The 16,709-nt window shown below is 42.2% G+C and overlaps 1 protein-coding gene across 1 annotated transcript in view; it reads right to left on the bottom strand.

The window, feature by feature from the left end:
* Positions 1-904: 904 nt before the first annotated feature.
* LOC306835073 (NLR family CARD domain-containing protein 3-like) overlaps positions 905-16,709 on the bottom strand; it is a 276,939-nt gene continuing 261,134 nt past the window's right edge. Inside the window, exons 5-6 of the mRNA XM_079361482.1 lie at positions 7,186-7,232; positions 905-2,227 (exon numbers count right to left, since the gene is read on the bottom strand). Of these exons, the coding sequence (XP_079217608.1) occupies positions 1,668-2,227; positions 7,186-7,232 (607 nt within the window). The 3' untranslated portion in view covers positions 905-1,667. The remainder of the gene's footprint in view (positions 2,228-7,185; positions 7,233-16,709) is intronic.

Here is a 16,709-nt window from a genome sequence, read left to right as displayed (position 1 = left end):
TCCTGATGTTTGGTTCCCCTTCTCTCATTGGTTCATCAAACTCCTGAATCCTTTCACCTCCTGTAGGGGAAGACACATCCTACCTGTTTATTATCACAACCTGACATCTAGTCTAGTCATTATTTCCTTTTAAGCAACAAACCATTTAAGTGATTAACTATCAAGGCTCATTGAACCTATAAAAGTGGGTGAGTGATTAACTGTTCAGGGCCTTAAACTAAACCTGTGTTTGAGTTGGTGAGTGATTCAGTTTAAAGGGCCGCATCAAACACATGTTGGAATGTGCACTCACTCCGACAAGCCCTCTTCACACAAACACCTTTAACCTCTGAACTGAGATCTGGAACAATTAGGTTAGAACACTTTGATTAAAACATGATATAATATAAATGTGAACAACAATCATTCATGCAATGGATATCTAATCATTCCTATGTATTTGGTGATCAAACCTTTATTCAATAATACATTAATGTAGTAAATACTTTGATTATATGTAGAAAGAGACCTATTATTCTAACAGTAGTCATACGATTTATTATAAATCACACTCTGTAAGAGAGAGAGTGTGTGTGTGTGTGTGTGTGTGTGTGTGTGTGTGTGTGTGTGTGTGTGCGCAGTGGTGAAAGAAGGAACACACAGTTTGGAAACAAACAGAAACACAAGGTTTACGTCTGTCGGTCCTCTGTCACATTAACATGTTAAACTTTTTGTAGTAGCCTAATATATGTGCACGCATTAAACTGTGGAGTGTGTGCGCTGTGAACTCACATCAGGAGCATCCTGCACCATACACTGTATTTTCTATAACAACGTGAGCACTGAGCTGCATGAGGAATAAAACATAAAGACATAGTGCTGCATTTGCACAGGCCGTGTAATCGGGTTTTATGTCTCTCTCTCTCTCTCTCTGGTTTTTTAATTGATTGAATGTGATTACAAACTTTACATATGCTGATGTGAACACAGCACTCGCCCATATATGGCGAGCTGACACCTGTCACTCAGCAGGACGCCTGCTCCGGGTCTCTCCTCACACCACAGCTTCTCTCCTGAGGCCGTTATTCCTCTAATCCTGCCTGTTTCTGCTCTCTATCACATCTAACAGGTTCAGAATAATAAGCCAGCACACCATTATATGTAAAGGAATACATGTCTTCTTCCTCTTTATTGACGGGAGTGACACTCAGATCCATGATTTTACATGTTAAACAGATGGGGATTCAGCAGGACTCCCTTATGTTACGTCACAGCCGAATGTGGAAGTAAAGAGCAAAGACTAAAACGTCTCCAGGAGACCCTGTGGGTTATTCATTTCTGAATTTATTTAAAAACAGTATTGGTGACGTATTTTCATATGATTAGTTCAGTTTTGTCTTTAACCTGCAATATGCTCTTTAAATGGACCAGATGATCCAGGATCAGGTGATCCGGCTCACTTTGATCCTGTTTGGATCACCCTGATCCAGGTTCAGATTTAAGGATGATCAAATCCAGATGATCTTTTTTTCTCACTTCTTTTTGATTGGTGAGATCAGCACAATACAGACATTACAGAAGGAGGTCCATTATCCCCCCCCCCCCCCCATTACCAGGCCCCCCAACCATGAAACAGAGCAGCTGGACAGAGTGAACAGAGTCAGCTGATCTTCAGTCAGCAGTGTTTCTCAGACCGACACATCACAGAGAGACACTGAAGAACCAGGAGACCAGAACCTAAACCCAGGATAGAGAGGTTCAGTGAATGTGGTGTTGAAGGTGTGGAGGTGGATCAGTGTGTCAGAGGAGACTCTGTAGAAGGACAGAGAGCCAGCAGGACAGTCCACATACACTGCTACTCTGTGAGGGACAGACGAGGAGGAGGAGGAGGAGGAGGAGGAGGAGGAGGAGGAGATGTCTGTTACTCTTTTATTGTGTCTGACACAGTAACCTTCATCAGAGCAGCACAGACTCCAGGACTGATCATTATATCCAAACACACATTCAGCACCTCCTCTCCTTCTGATTCCTCTGTAACTCACTGATACATCAACCACTCCTCTCCACTCGACCTCCCAGTAACAGCGACCAGTCAGACCAGTCCTACACAGCAGCTGACAGTATTTAAATCTGTCTGGATGATCAGGATATGACTGAAGCTCCTCCACACATGTCACCTTCCTGTTGTTGTCAGACAGTTTCAGGTTTCTGCTCACTGTGTTTGTGTCCAGTTCCAGCTCACAGGCGTCTGATGGAGAGAAGGAGACACAACACAGCTGCAGGTTATCATCTGTTCATTCATCAACAACTTTACTGAGAGTCCATCAAACAGTTCATATTCAGCACTGAATGATGTTTGACACCACTGAAATGTAATCATCCACTTCTAATCAACTTCACATGGAGTTACCATGCTGTAATCAAATCCTCATTTTACACTCAATAACTGTCCATTTAAAAAGTCCTCTTCTGTTTTTAAATCCACTAAACTGTCAGATTACAGACATGATGTGTAAATGAACAAGCCCCTGTTATTTGATTGTTTTCAGCTTTATTTGACTCTGTTTTCTAACATCACATCCATATGAGTGTAAACAGTAATGATGTGCATTCAATATGGATGTGGTTCATATAAAGGTGTGTGTCCATAGTAAGTGTGACTTTGATGTTTGTGTGTATCTTCACATGTAAACTCTGTCATTCTAAATGGAGCTTGTTATACAAAGGTTTCTGTCCATACCAACAATATGACGTGTTTCTCTCTCATTTCAACATCTATCTTCTGACTTGGATGTTTCTGTGGACCTGACATTCAAACTCTGTCATTCTGGATATGACTTTGATAACAACATGTCAGACTTGAACCATGTTTCAAACTGTCAACAGCTTTATGTGACATCTTTACATTCAACACTAACTAAGTACTGAGCCATCATGCCCAAGCACTAACACATGTGACATTCAAGTAGCCCAGCACATGACAGTCATGAAATCAAAGGAGTGAATGCATGAATCAATGTCCAACATCAGGGATGGCTAATGGCCAACCACTGTAGTCAACAGCTGGGCCCGAGCTGGGCCCAACACCAGAGACAAGAAGACAGGGCCTTGCTGGACTGACTCCCTACATGCACCTCAATCAAAGTTTCAATAGAAATGTTCTCACTGTCATGGAGGTATGGCCATGACACATTGCATTGTGGGAAGAAAAGGTGAGAAGGCAGAGACGTTCCTCTCACATGGATTATGGATACTGCTGCTCCTCACTGAATCACTGAGTGACTGAGATGAAGAGCAGAGCTCTCCTTCAGTTAGCAGAGCTCTGCCTCCAAGTCTCTCTTCCTCTCAGTCACTCACTGATTTGTGTCCTGAACGTACTGAAGAGAACGCTCGGGGAAAATACATGGGATTGTTTTTAGCAGCTTTCAGTTTCCACTAAATTCTCAGTTCATTGCTTTATGATTCAGCAGCGGCTGTTCTCAGTACGATGGAGAGCAGAAGGAAACGTTGGGCCGTGTTTCAGCTTATTCAATTCTGATTCACAGACAGAGCTACTGAGAAGAACTGAACACTTTACTGAACTGATTCTACTGATTCAGTACACTGAAAAGAACTGATTCTACCATCATGGAGACATATATTTATCATCTCTACTGATATATTCTTATTCTCTTTGTAATATTGAAGTTTTAGAAAAAACAAAGAAGAAGGAGCTCAAGTCAAATCAATGAAAGAGCAGCCTTGTGTTCTTATTGGAGGACTTATCTGGCTGTCTAAGCCTGTACATTGGAAGGTGCAGAAAGGGCCGTACACTTTGAATGCTCAAGTATTGAAGGTTGTCTGCTGTCAGCTATAAGTGAGATTCAAATGGTCCCGGGTTCCAGGTAGCACCTTGGTTCAGGGGCATTACTTCCCTCTTCTCATGATTCAGCTTGTAGCCTGATATTGTAGCATACTCCTCTAACACTGTGAGCAGCTGAGGCACAGACTTTTCTGGCTGTGTAATGTAAATGAAGAAATGGTCAGCATATAAGGAAAGGTTCACATGTTGTGCTCTGTATACAGCAGAGCTCCCTGTTAGAGTGAATTGCCACAGCTCGGGGTTCAATGGCCAAGTCAAATAAAAGAGGGGAAAGAGGACAGCCCTGTCTGAAATGGCTTGGACACAACTCCATTTGTCTAAACCTGTGTTTTAAGAGACTCAGACATGATTTGAATGTATTTGATCAAAAAGCTCACCAAAGGTCATTTGCTTCAGCGTGTGAAAAAGATGTTCCCACTCCATTCTGTCAAATGCCTTTTGTGCATCCATGATATAATGAAAGTAGGATCTTCTGAGCATTGAACAAGTTCCATGGTATGGATTCATGTTCTGATGTTATCTGCACTCTGTCACTGTCCTCTAAATGTAAATCCATCCATCATCCTTTGAAAATGCATTCAGTATATATACATATATATATATATATATATATATATATATATATATATATATGGATTGTTAAAAAGACGAGTGTTAAAACATGAATAAAGTTGTGTTGTGACTGAATGTAAATCAAGTAATCATGAAATGCCTTTTCATCCTTTAATCTAAAATCGAATGGTTGACCACTCCCACTAACACTGACATGAAATATCACATCTGTTAATAAAACCAGCTGATTGATCGGAGCCTATTTAAGAGCATGAAGGGAACATAGACAGGATTGTGATTGAGACAGTAAAGATCCAGCCTTGCTGAAAGGTGCCTTCAGCAGAGAGCTCATCAGAGCGTCACAAGGTGTGAAGAAGAATGCATGAACACCTGCTGCAGCTGTATAATTCTCTGTAACCACATATAAGCCCCCAGACACACCGCTCCTTTGATCTTTAGGGGCCGTCTCCTCAAAACTTCTCCGTGTCTCCACCTCTCCACTCTCGTCCTCATACACCAATCAGATGTCCTTATATGGAAAGATGGGGGCGGGTCAGTATGCTGACTGCAGGTTGTGGGAACACGCCTGATGATTTACAATGATTCTGATTCACTAACATACACATGGTGGTGAGAACTAAATTGGCTGGTACGCACGTGTCATGAATCTGATGGTGATTTTGCCTGAGCACTTATTTTCTGTGCAGAGTCAGAACATGTCTACGCACAGTGACTCTAGATATATCTTGTGCTTAAATGTTCTTTTTCTGCAGAACTTTTGGCCTTGTCACTTTATTGAAGGTGTTTGATCATAATCAGTTCCTGCAGAGCCTTTAATGTAAATATCTGTAACTATCTCATATATAAAATCATATATGAATATCATATCTGTATAATGTTTCTGCAGGTTTTATGACTTCAGATATTTGACTTTAAAATGTCAGTTTGTGTTTGGCAGCTGTAGCTGTCAGTCATCAGACCTTATTAATGTGTTTCTTTTTACAGTCAGGATGTGTGGAGCTGAGATGAATAGAGATCCAAACCAACAAACACATGAATAAAGTCTGACTAATCAAAGAGCAGCACAAAGAAGCTGTGAACCATCTGCTGTCTCCAACTGTTCTGTCCTCAGAGGTCACATTCAGCACCAACAGGAGCCTCATTTCCACTTTCACTGTCACACACAATGTGATGTAGTCACAGCCTGAATCAATCCTTGTGTCTGTGGCTGGGACATCAAACTGTCTCCATAGGAGAAACATGATGTCAATAACAACAAGAGACTGGCTAAAGGTGGAGCAGCCTATCACACAGAGAGGAGAAGGACACGCCCACTTCACAGTGTAAACTCCAGTTTGAGCTGCAGTAAATAAAGTGGAGGTCTGATCCACAAACAGAAATCCAAAAGTGGAGCTGAAAGTGAACTCCTGTTCTCCTCCTTGGTGTCATCATGTCACTTCTATGGACGTGAACAGCACACATCCTGACAAATATTCACACTACACATCTTGATTTAGATTCATCAGGATCAATATTTAAAACATGATGTGATCACATTTTCATCTGAGCCAGCCCTTCTTTAGTGTGTCCACCCGTCAGTCAACAGAAAGCTTTAGAAGAAGAAGAAGAAGAAGAAGAAGAAGAAGAAGAAGAAGAAGAAGAAGAAGAAGAAGAAGAAGAAGAAGAAGAAGAAGAAGAAGAAGAAGAAGAAGAAGAAGAAGAAGAAGAAGAGCAGTTTGAAGCCACCGTGATCCATCAGACTAATCAGCTGTTTCATCAGACTTTATTCTATCTGTTGTGATCAACTCTAAACACATATTTATTATTGATCTTCATAGACTCTAATGTCAGATATGTTGGATCACTGTGTTCACTTTGTTTGTGTGTTTTGATCTGAATTCTAAAATCTTTGAATCCACAGAGACAAAAACAGAAACTCAGTTCTGACTGAAATGTTTCTTTGGACTTGAGTTCAAAAGTGACGAGTCCTGTCAACAAATACAAACATCCACATTTCATGAAGTTCAGCTGGATTTGATCCAAATGCTTTGATGGAAATAGAGTCAAATATAATCCTAGTCATCATTGATGGTTGTCAACACAAACTGTTTGTGTTGTCATTGAAGGAAAGGAGCCTCGAGGGTGGAAGTCACAGAAAGTGATGAGAAGAAAGGAGGAGATGAAAACTCATGTGATGTGAAATATGAAGCAGTCCAAATGTTTCTGTGTCTATCTATATCTGTAGTGTTGAAATGATTGTGAAGTGAAATTCAAAGGTTCATTCATGGAACTGCTCGACCTTTGACCTTTACTGTGTGCACAGCCAGAAGACGAGGAGGAGAGCTAGCTCATGTCTTTAAAGGTTTTCTCTTTCTATTTCATCACTGTATTCAACTCTGGATGTTTTAGAGCAGAGAACTTGATGGTGGAGACTCTGCATATTTACATGTTTATGGAAATGACCATCAAATCAAATATAGTTTCTAGTGTTTTTAAATGTGATGAGCTCCACAAGCTTGACCAGGAGCATCCAGCCAGCAGCCAACATCCAAACCATGAATGTCAAAGTGACAAAACAGCACGCTGTAAACTCTACATTTCTGTTGGATGTGACGAATGGTCATTTTCTAATCTCTGGATTATCACTTTTATTTCAGTTGACATCTTTTACTGAGTAATATTTCAACTCTCATCAGTTTCCATCACCCTCACTTTTATCATCACTTTGTGTTACTTCCATCATCCAACATGTGCTGCTGTGTTCTGATGAAGAGAAATGAAAACACACTCACACTTCCTCAGACCAGGTTTCAGTCTGTGCAGTCCACCATGATCCAACCTGGAGGAAGAAACCAGATCAGAATCTCCTTCATCCATCTTCATTTAAATCACCATCAGACAAGAAGCAGAGTTCATCATTCAGAAACAGTGAGACAGCTTCTGTGTGTCTGTCTGTACCTCAGTGTCTCCAGTCTGCAGTGTGGATCCTCCAGTCCAGCAGACAGCAGCTTCTCTCCTCCTTCTCCTGGATGATTGTAGCTCAGGTCCAGCTCTCTCAGGGGGGAGGAGCTTAGAGCTGAGGCCAGAGACGCACAACCTTCTTCTGTGATCAGACAGCCTGACAGACTACACACACACACACACACACACACACACACACACACACACACACACACACAGAGTCAACTTTATAATCTGATACTGATCAACATTTACTCTGCTGGGAATAATCTGTTTCAGCTGCACACTAACCTGAGAGTGTCCAGTCTACAGAGAGGACTCTTCAGTCCAGCAGACAGCAGCTTCACTCCTGAATCATGCAGGTTGTTGTTGCTCAGGTCCAGCTCTCTCAGACTAGAGGACTGGGAGCTGAGGACTGAGGACAGAGCTTCACAGCTTCTCTCTGAGAGCTGACAGCCACTCAGCCTGAAGAGGATTCAGAAGAACACAAATGAAAACAATTACAAACCATAGTTGTTATTTCTGAATAAAGACAACTACATTTAACCTGGATAGTTATGTGAGCACGTACAGAGCTTTGTTTGAAGCTTTGATCACAGGCAGCAGCCTCAGAAGAGCCTCCTCTGAAGCAGAGTATTTCTTCAGGTCAAACACATCCAGATCTTTTTCTGATGACAGTAAGATGAAGACCAGAGCTGACCACTGAGCAGGAGACAGTTTATCTGTGGAGAGACGTCCTGATCTCAGGGACTGTTGGATCTCCTCCACTAGAGAACGATCATTCATTTCATTCAGACAGTGGAACAGATTGATGCTTTTCTCTGCAGACAGATTCTTACTGATCTTCTTCTTGATGTACTTGACTGTTTCCTGATTGGTCTGTGAGCCACTTCCTGTGTGTGTCAGCAGACCTCGTATGTGACTCTGATTGGTCTCTAGAGAAAGACCAAGGAGGAAGCGGAGGAACAAGTCCAGGTGTCCATGTGGACTCTGTAAGGCCTGGTCCACAGCACTCTGGTATAAAAGTGTTGGATCAGGTTTTGCTCTGAATACTTTAGACCTCCTGGATGTTGTTTGTTTCTCTGACATCAGATTGACTCCAGAGTTGATGAAGGTCAGATGGACATGAAGAGCAGCCAGAAACTCCTGAACACTCAGATGGATGAAGCAGAACACCTTGTCCTGGTACAGTCCTCTCTCCTCTTTAAAGATCTGTGTGAACACTCCTGAGTACACTGAGGCTGCTCTGATATCGATGCCACACTCTGTCAGGTCTGACTCATAGAAGATCAGGTTTCCTTTCTGCAGCTGCTCAAAAGCCAGTTTTCCCAGAGACTCAATCATCTTCCTGCTCTCTGGACTCCAGTGTGGATCTGTCTCAGCTCCTCCATCATACTTGATGTTCTTCACTTTGGACTGAACCACCAGGAAGTGGATGTACATCTCAGTCAGGGTCTTGGGCAGCTCTCCTCCCTCTCTGGTCTTTCAGCACATCCTCCAGAACTGTAGCAGTGATCCAGCAGAAGACCGGGATGTGGCACATGATGTGGAGGCTTCTGGATGTCTTGATGTGGGAGATGATCCTGCTGGCCTGCTCCTCATCTCTGAATCTCTTCCTGAAGTACTCATCCTTCTGTGGGTCAGTGAACTGAAATCAATGAACAGATCCTGATATAGATCACATGACTATCTGAGTTTGAACTTTGAACCTCTTTGTCCTTTTTCTAAAATATGAAATCTGTTCAGATGTTCTTACTGCTCTGCAGACAGTCAGCCAGCTCCTCCTGCTTCATTCTCCTCAGGAAGTGGAGAGTGATCTTCAAAAATGCCTCTTTACAGCTTCTCCTCTGCTCTTCATCCTCACTCTGACTCTCTAAGCATTCTGGGTAATCTGGACTCAGAGCCCTCTGGACTCTCTTCAGCTCGTTCTTCACAAAGGTGACGATGTTCTCCTCCAGCAGCTGGAACAGAAGGAGACACTGGATATTTCCTATAAAGTGGTAGAACTCAACATGTGGTTCATGTGTCAGTCTGAAGGTCAGCTGCTCTAAACACAACAATAACTTAGCATTACATTCTTGTCATGGTAGTTTATGAAATAACACACCATAAAGATGGAGTCCAGGTCTGTTAGATCCTGCTGGTCTGATGGATCTCTGTGAACCTGGGAGCTCTCCTGTTGAACTCTGTGACAGGACATATTACACAAGAAAACAATGGGTCATATATGATGAAGCTCTGAGCCAAGATATAAGTCTTTGAACCACAGAGTCAGAACATTCACTGGACTTTTAATTCTTACTCTCCATCAGCACCACGTCCATCTTTAAAGTGAATGATACGACCCATAGACCGGTCACTCTTCATGGACACACAGCTGGGTCCAGGAGAGTCTGCTCTCTGGTCCTGCATCCTGATACAAACAAACAGCTGCTTCTTGAACAAAGATCATCTTTAATCAGATTGTTCCAGTTCAAACTAGCAGATGGATCATCAGTAATCAGGAGGCAGAGCTGAAGTTCTCCACAGTTCTGTTTCTATTAGAACAGTATCTCACTCAGAATACAGCCAACAGCTGCTGCGGTTACATGGACACAAATAATCTGAATAAATGATCTGAATAAAAACGCAGCATGTAAACATGTCAGTCAGAACAGACTGATCCGATCAGGCTCATTCTGATGGAGAGGGGGGTTCATGCTGTTGTTGTGATCAGGATCCATGTACACACTGGATCTGATGGTGTCTGCCTGACTGGGGTCAAACGGTCCTGACTGTTGTTGTGATCAGGATCCATGTACACACTGGATCTGATGGTGTCTGTCTGACTGGGGTCAAACGGTCCAGACTGTTGTCGGGATCAGGATCCATGTACACACTGGATCTGATGGTGTGTGCCTGACTGGGGTCAAATGGTCCTGACTGTTGTCAGGATCAGGATCCATGTACACACTGGATCTGATTGTGTCTGCCTGACTGGGGTCAAACGGTCCTGACTGTTCTCGGGATCAGGATCCATGTACACACTGGATCTGATGGTGTCTGCCTGACTGGGGTCAAACGGTCCTGACTGTTGTTGGGATCAGGATCCATGTACACACTGGATCTGATGGTGTCTGTCTGACTGGGGTCAAACGGTCCAGACTGTTGTCGGGATCAGGATCCATGTACACACTGGATCTGATGGTGTCTGCCTGACTGGGGTCAAATGGTCCTGACTGTTGTTTGGATCAGGATCCATGTACACACTGGATCTGATTGTGTCTGCCTGACTGGGGTCAAACGGTCCTGACTGTTCTCGGGATCAGGATCCATGTACACACTGGATCTGATGGTGTCTGCCTGACTGGGGTCAAACGGTCCAGACTGTTGTTGGGATCAGGATCCATGTACACACTGGATCTGATGGTGTCTGCCTGACTGGGGTCAAATGGTCCTGACTGTTGTCAGGATCAGGATCCATGTACACACTGGATCTGATGGTGTCTCCCTGACTGGGGTCAAACGGTCCAGGCTGTTGTCGGGATCAGGATCCAAGTCCAACCTGCATTTTCAGAGAGAAAGAACTCAGGCTAGCTACAGACACATGTTCATGAAGATACTACCAGTGACCACCAGGGGGGGCAGAAGGAAAACCTCAACATGATGATCCACAGGACAAAGATTTATAAAAGAATGATTACAGATCAAATGAATCCTCAATAAGGCCCACAACTGAGACGCAGAACGAAGAGTAAGATGACCATGAATATCATGAATACAGAGCTTACTGTAAGTCCACAAGCTGCCCTAAACTACTATCAGGATACAGAACTGATCCAGATCCAGGACCTGTCCTAAACATGTTCAGGGACATGAGCCTGGATTTCTCTTCTGAGACAAAGTCTTCAGACTGACACCACTTCAGAGGGGAATAACTGCTGCTCCAAACCATCACACTAGTTTTTATCTTGTGAGGATGTTGATCAAGACAGCAGAGTCAGTCCAGTATCTGGATCCAACTGGGTTTGTAAAAACCACTCAGGAGCTTTGAAGATCTTTGTCTACAGACTTCATGATCCATCTGCACTAACATTTTGGTTTGCTTGGAGGTTTGTCGTGCTGCACAACGGTGAGTATATGGTAGCATCCCCACACCTTCCTCAGCGTAATCTGCCTCTTAACTAAGTGGCTTAAGCTCAGTTTTGGTTCATTTCTTTTTTGATTAGTATATTAATATCTATATTGTAAATTGTATCTTTTCTATTCTATTTTAGATTCTGTATTAAAATAAACCCTTATTTTAATTCCCTTTAATTATTATTTGGTTCTTTTGTTTAACTGATTTTCCCTCCTTACAGCTTCGGTCTACCGTACTTGAATTTCCCTCGGGATCAATACAGTGTCTGTCTGTCTGTCTGTCTGTCTGTCTGTCTGTCTGTCTGTCTGTCTGTCTGTCTGTCTGTCTGTCTGTCTGTCTGTCTGTCTGTCTGTCTGTCTGTCTGTCTGTCTGTCTAGAATCCAAAGGAAGGTTGGTGAGATGAGAAGTGCAGGTACCCATAGGAGAAATGAAAGAGTAATATCTACAATAAGATTTGGACACACTGGATCAAACAGCACATTGTTTAAAACAGGAAAACATAACACGGGCAGATACTGTGGACAAGAGGAGACACTGGAACATGTTATTATGCACTGCCCGAAATATGATTTAAAAAGAAGACAAATGGTGGGAAAATTGGGAGAAATTTAACTAAAATTGAACGTCAAAGATATCTTACAAAAGCACTCAGAAAATGAAGGACTCAGGATTTTATTAGATTTTAAGTTACTTGACAGGATTTTATTTTTTTTCATGATTGCTTACAGAAAGTAGAATTATATTAGATATTTTGATCCACATCAGTAGGTGGCGGAACGGCACCAATTCGTTTTTTGCCAACCGCCATAAAACGTCCAAGAAGAAGAAGAATTAACCGTAGAAGAAGAAGCAGCAGCAGCGAAGGTAGCTTGTTTGAGAGCTGTGCAGAGCTTCATTTTTGGCTCCTTTGAGAAGAAAGGTTGGAGGTAACTCACTGTCAGGTGTCTTTGTACCGAGACAAAGTGAAAACATGGCTGCTAAATCCTCCACAGGAAGACTAGCGAGTGTTTTCAGCACGAGGCCTTCAAGTCGTACTCCGACCCCGGCCTCCACTGAACACAGTCCCCGGGGAGAAGCAGACTCAGCTGCGGACACGTCTCCGACAGACAGCGAGTCTTTTCAGAGTGAGCTTGTGTCCTCGCTGCTCAAACACTTGATAGACACTGTGAAGACTGAGCTGCGGGCTGTGCTGGAGAGTGAGCTGGCAGTGATTAGAGCCGACATTACTGCAGCCAGGTCCGAGCTCAAGGAGCACAGAGAGTCCATGACATCCGAGCTGTCTGCACTGAGTGTCACGGTAAAAGGTATGTCTACTATTATACATGTATGTTATTATACATGTATGTTATTATACATGTATGTTATTATACATGTATGTTATTATACATGTATGTTATTATACATGTATGTTATTATACATGTATGTTATTCTATATTATAATGTGTCTGCGCTCAGTGCACGGTAAAAGGTATGTCTACTATTATACATGTATGTTATTATACATGTATGTTATAATCTGTCTGCATGCACGGAGGTCCTTTACCACTTACACTAACAAGTACAATACTGATCACCTGATATTTATCATCCTCTCTGTATTCATCTTCATCATCCTCTCTGTATTCATCTTCATCATCCTCTCTGTATTCATCTTCATCATCCTCTCTGTATTCATCTTCATCATCCTCTCTCTGTATTCATCTTCATCATCCTCTCTGTATTCATCTTCATCATCCTCTCTCTGTATTCATCTTCATCATCCTCTCTCTGTATTCATCTTCATCATCCTCTCTCTGTATTTATCTTCATCATCCTCTCTGTATTTATCTTCATCATCCTCTCTCTGTATTCATCTTCATCATCCTCTCTCTGTATTTATCTTCATCCTCTCTGTATTTATCTTCATCCTCTCTGTATTTATCTTCATCATCCTCTCTCTGTATTTATCTTCATCCTCTCTGTATTTATCTTCATCATCCTCTCTCTGTATTTATCTTCATCATCCTCTCTGTATTTATCTTCATCATCCTCTCTCTGTATTCATCTTCATCATCCTCTCTCTGTATTTATCTTCATCATCCTCTCTGTATTTATCTTCATCATCCTCTCTCTGTATTCATCTTCATCATCCTCTCTCTGTATTCATCTTCATCATCCTCTCTCTGTATTTATCTTCATCATCCTCTCTGTATTTATCTTCATCATCCTCTCTGTATTTATCTTCATCATCCTCTCTCTGTATTCATCTTCATCATCCTCTCTCTGTATTTATCTTCATCATCCTCTCTGTATTCATCTTCATCATCCTCTCTCTGTATTTATCTTCATCATCCTCTCTGTATTTATCTTCATCATCCTCTCTCTGTATTCATCTTCATCATCCTCTCTCTGTATTCATCTTCATCATCCTCTCTCTGTATTTATCTTCATCATCCTCTCTGTATTTATCTTCATCATCCTCTCTCTGTATTCATCTTCATCATCCTCTCTCTGTATTCATCTTCATCATCCTCTCTCTGTATTCATCTTCATCATCCTCTCTGTATTTATCTTCATCATCCTCTCTCTGTATTTATCTTCATCATCCTCTCTCTGTATTTATCTTCATCATCCTCTCTGTATTTATCTTCATCATCCTCTCTCTGTATTTATCTTCATCATCCTCTCTGTATTTATCTTCATCATCCTCTCTCTGTATTTATCTTCATCATCCTCTCTGTATTTATCTTCATCATCCTCTGTATTTATCTTCATCATCCTCTCTGTATTTATCTTCATCATCCTCTCTGTATTTATCTTCATCATCCTCTCTCTGTATTCATCTTCATCATCCTCTCTGTATTTATCTTCATCATCCTCTCTGTATTTATCTTCATCATCCTCTCTGTATTTATCTTCATCATCCTCTCTGTATTTATCTTCATCATCCTCTCTGTATTTATCTTCATCATCCTCTCTGTATTCATCTTCATCTGCACTAGGATGAAGATATTTCTTCAAACTGAACTCCTGTTGGTTCGGGGCCCTTTTTTGTTTTTGCCACTATTTTCATTCTTCTTATGAAATCTCTGTTCCCACACATGAAATGATGTGGATTCAAAATGGTACCGGCCATTTAATGTTCTTAGCAGCCACAGCCGGTGTGCGTAGAGGTCCACGTCGACGCGATGCCTAAGTATAAATTAGGCTGGCGTCTAGCCTGCAACAATCTGCTGGCAGCACGGGCGCATCACTACACCTAGTGGTCAGCAGGTGCATAACTCCATTGAAAGCGCTCCAACATCACCACCCGCCAGACTGGCGTGTGGCCTGATCATAGTTACCCATCTAACAGTCTGAGTGTGGTTAATGTTTGTTTCCTGTGTCCTACAGATGTCCAGCAGCTGTTGGTGAGAAAAGAAGAGCTTCCATCTGAGCAGCAGGAGTGGAGCCACATTCTGGACCAGGAGGACACTAAGCCCCAACACATTAAAGAAGAACATGAGGATATGTGGATCAGTCAGCTTCAAGGACTGGAGGAGGCTGATACCACCAAGTTCCCCTTCACTCCTGTCTCTGTGAAGAGTGAAGATGATGAAGAGAAACCTCAATCCTCACAGCTTCATCACAGACAAACTGAAGAGATGGAAACAGGAGCTGATGGAGAGGACTGTGGAGGAGCAGAACCAGAGAGGGACTCAGATCCAGAGAGACGTTTACAACCAGAGACTGAGGTCAAGACTGAAGACTCAGATGAACCAGAGACTGAGGTCCAGACTGAAGACTCTGATGAACCAGAGACTGGGGTCCAGACTGAAGACTCTGATGAACCAGAGACTGGGGTCCAGACTGAAGACTCTGATGAACCAGAGACTGAGGTCAAGACTGAAGACTCAGATGAACCAGAGACTGGGGTCCAGACTGAAGACTCTGATGAACCAGAGACTGGGGTCCAGACTGAAGACTATCATGAACCAGAGACTGAGGTCCAGATTGAAGACTCTGAACCTGAGAATGATTACAGTGATGATTGGCAAGAGACAAGAGAACATCTATCAGAACTGAACTCGAAACTAAAGACTGGTTGGAGACCACATAGGTGCTTGGATTGTGGTAAAATATTTAACCGAAAACAGCATCTGACCAGTCACATGATGGTTTACACTGGAGAGAAACCCTTCAACTGCTCTCAGTGTGAAAAAAGATTTAACCGAAAACAGCATCTGACCAGACACATGTTAATTCATACAGGAGCGAAACCCTTCAGCTGCTCACAGTGTGAGAAAAGATTTGGTCATAAATCCAGTTTAACAAGTCACATGTTAATTCACACAGGAGAGAAACCCTTCAGCTGCTCTCAGTGTGAGAAAAGATTTAATTCAAAGGGGTATCTGACCAAACACATAATGATTCAATCCTGTTCAAAGGTAAAAGTGATCCAAAGGAATGTTGTGCCACACACATCTAAAGATAGATGTCATGTAAACATCAAGCCCACAGCATATGGAAATAAACTCCAAACCGAACCATCCACTTTGATATGATGTAGACACCCAAAAAACACATTTCATCATGTTGAGTACACAACATGGACAGGCCCATTAGTTAATCTGTGACGGCCTCAGGGTTGGCCTCTTCCTGGTGGTTTTTTTTGCTGGCTGTGTTCTCCTTGTTGCAGGTTTGTGGGTGGAGTCAAGGAGGACTCATGCAGCACACCTGAGCAGGCTAGGCAAGGCAAGGCAAGGCAAGGCAAGGCAAGTTTATTTATATAGCACTGTTCAGACACAAGGCAATTCACAGTGCTTTACAGACATAAGAACTGAAAAACATTAAAACAGAGTTTAAGGAAAGAATGCAAAATACATCATTAAAAGACGGGGATGAAAGTGAAAATACTCGATAAAGGAACAACTGTTAAAACTATTAAAAAAGGAAGAATGTGTTGCAGTAAGGCAGACAGTATATTTCTAATTAAAAGCCTGAGCGAATAACAAAGTTTTAAGGCCTGATTTAAAGGAGCTGATTATCATGTCTGATTTTGCATTGCTACTCAAGAGTCAATAAAGCAGATCCTCTCAATCTACTCTCTCTCTTCTTTGGCCTGCAGACGTCTCTCAGCATTTGTTTGGTTGTGTTCGAGCTTGATTGATTCATTCACCAACATTCTCACACACACACACACACACACACACCTCACTGCATATACACTGACCTTTCTCACAAACATAACCCTTTGTAAATTAATAATTGTAATT

The sequence above is a fragment of the Symphodus melops genome, assembly GCF_947650265.1.
Source record: "Symphodus melops genome assembly, chromosome: 14".
Classification (NCBI taxonomy): Eukaryota; Metazoa; Chordata; class Actinopteri; order Labriformes; family Labridae; genus Symphodus; species Symphodus melops.
This window is presented reverse-complemented; position numbering and strand designations above follow the sequence as displayed.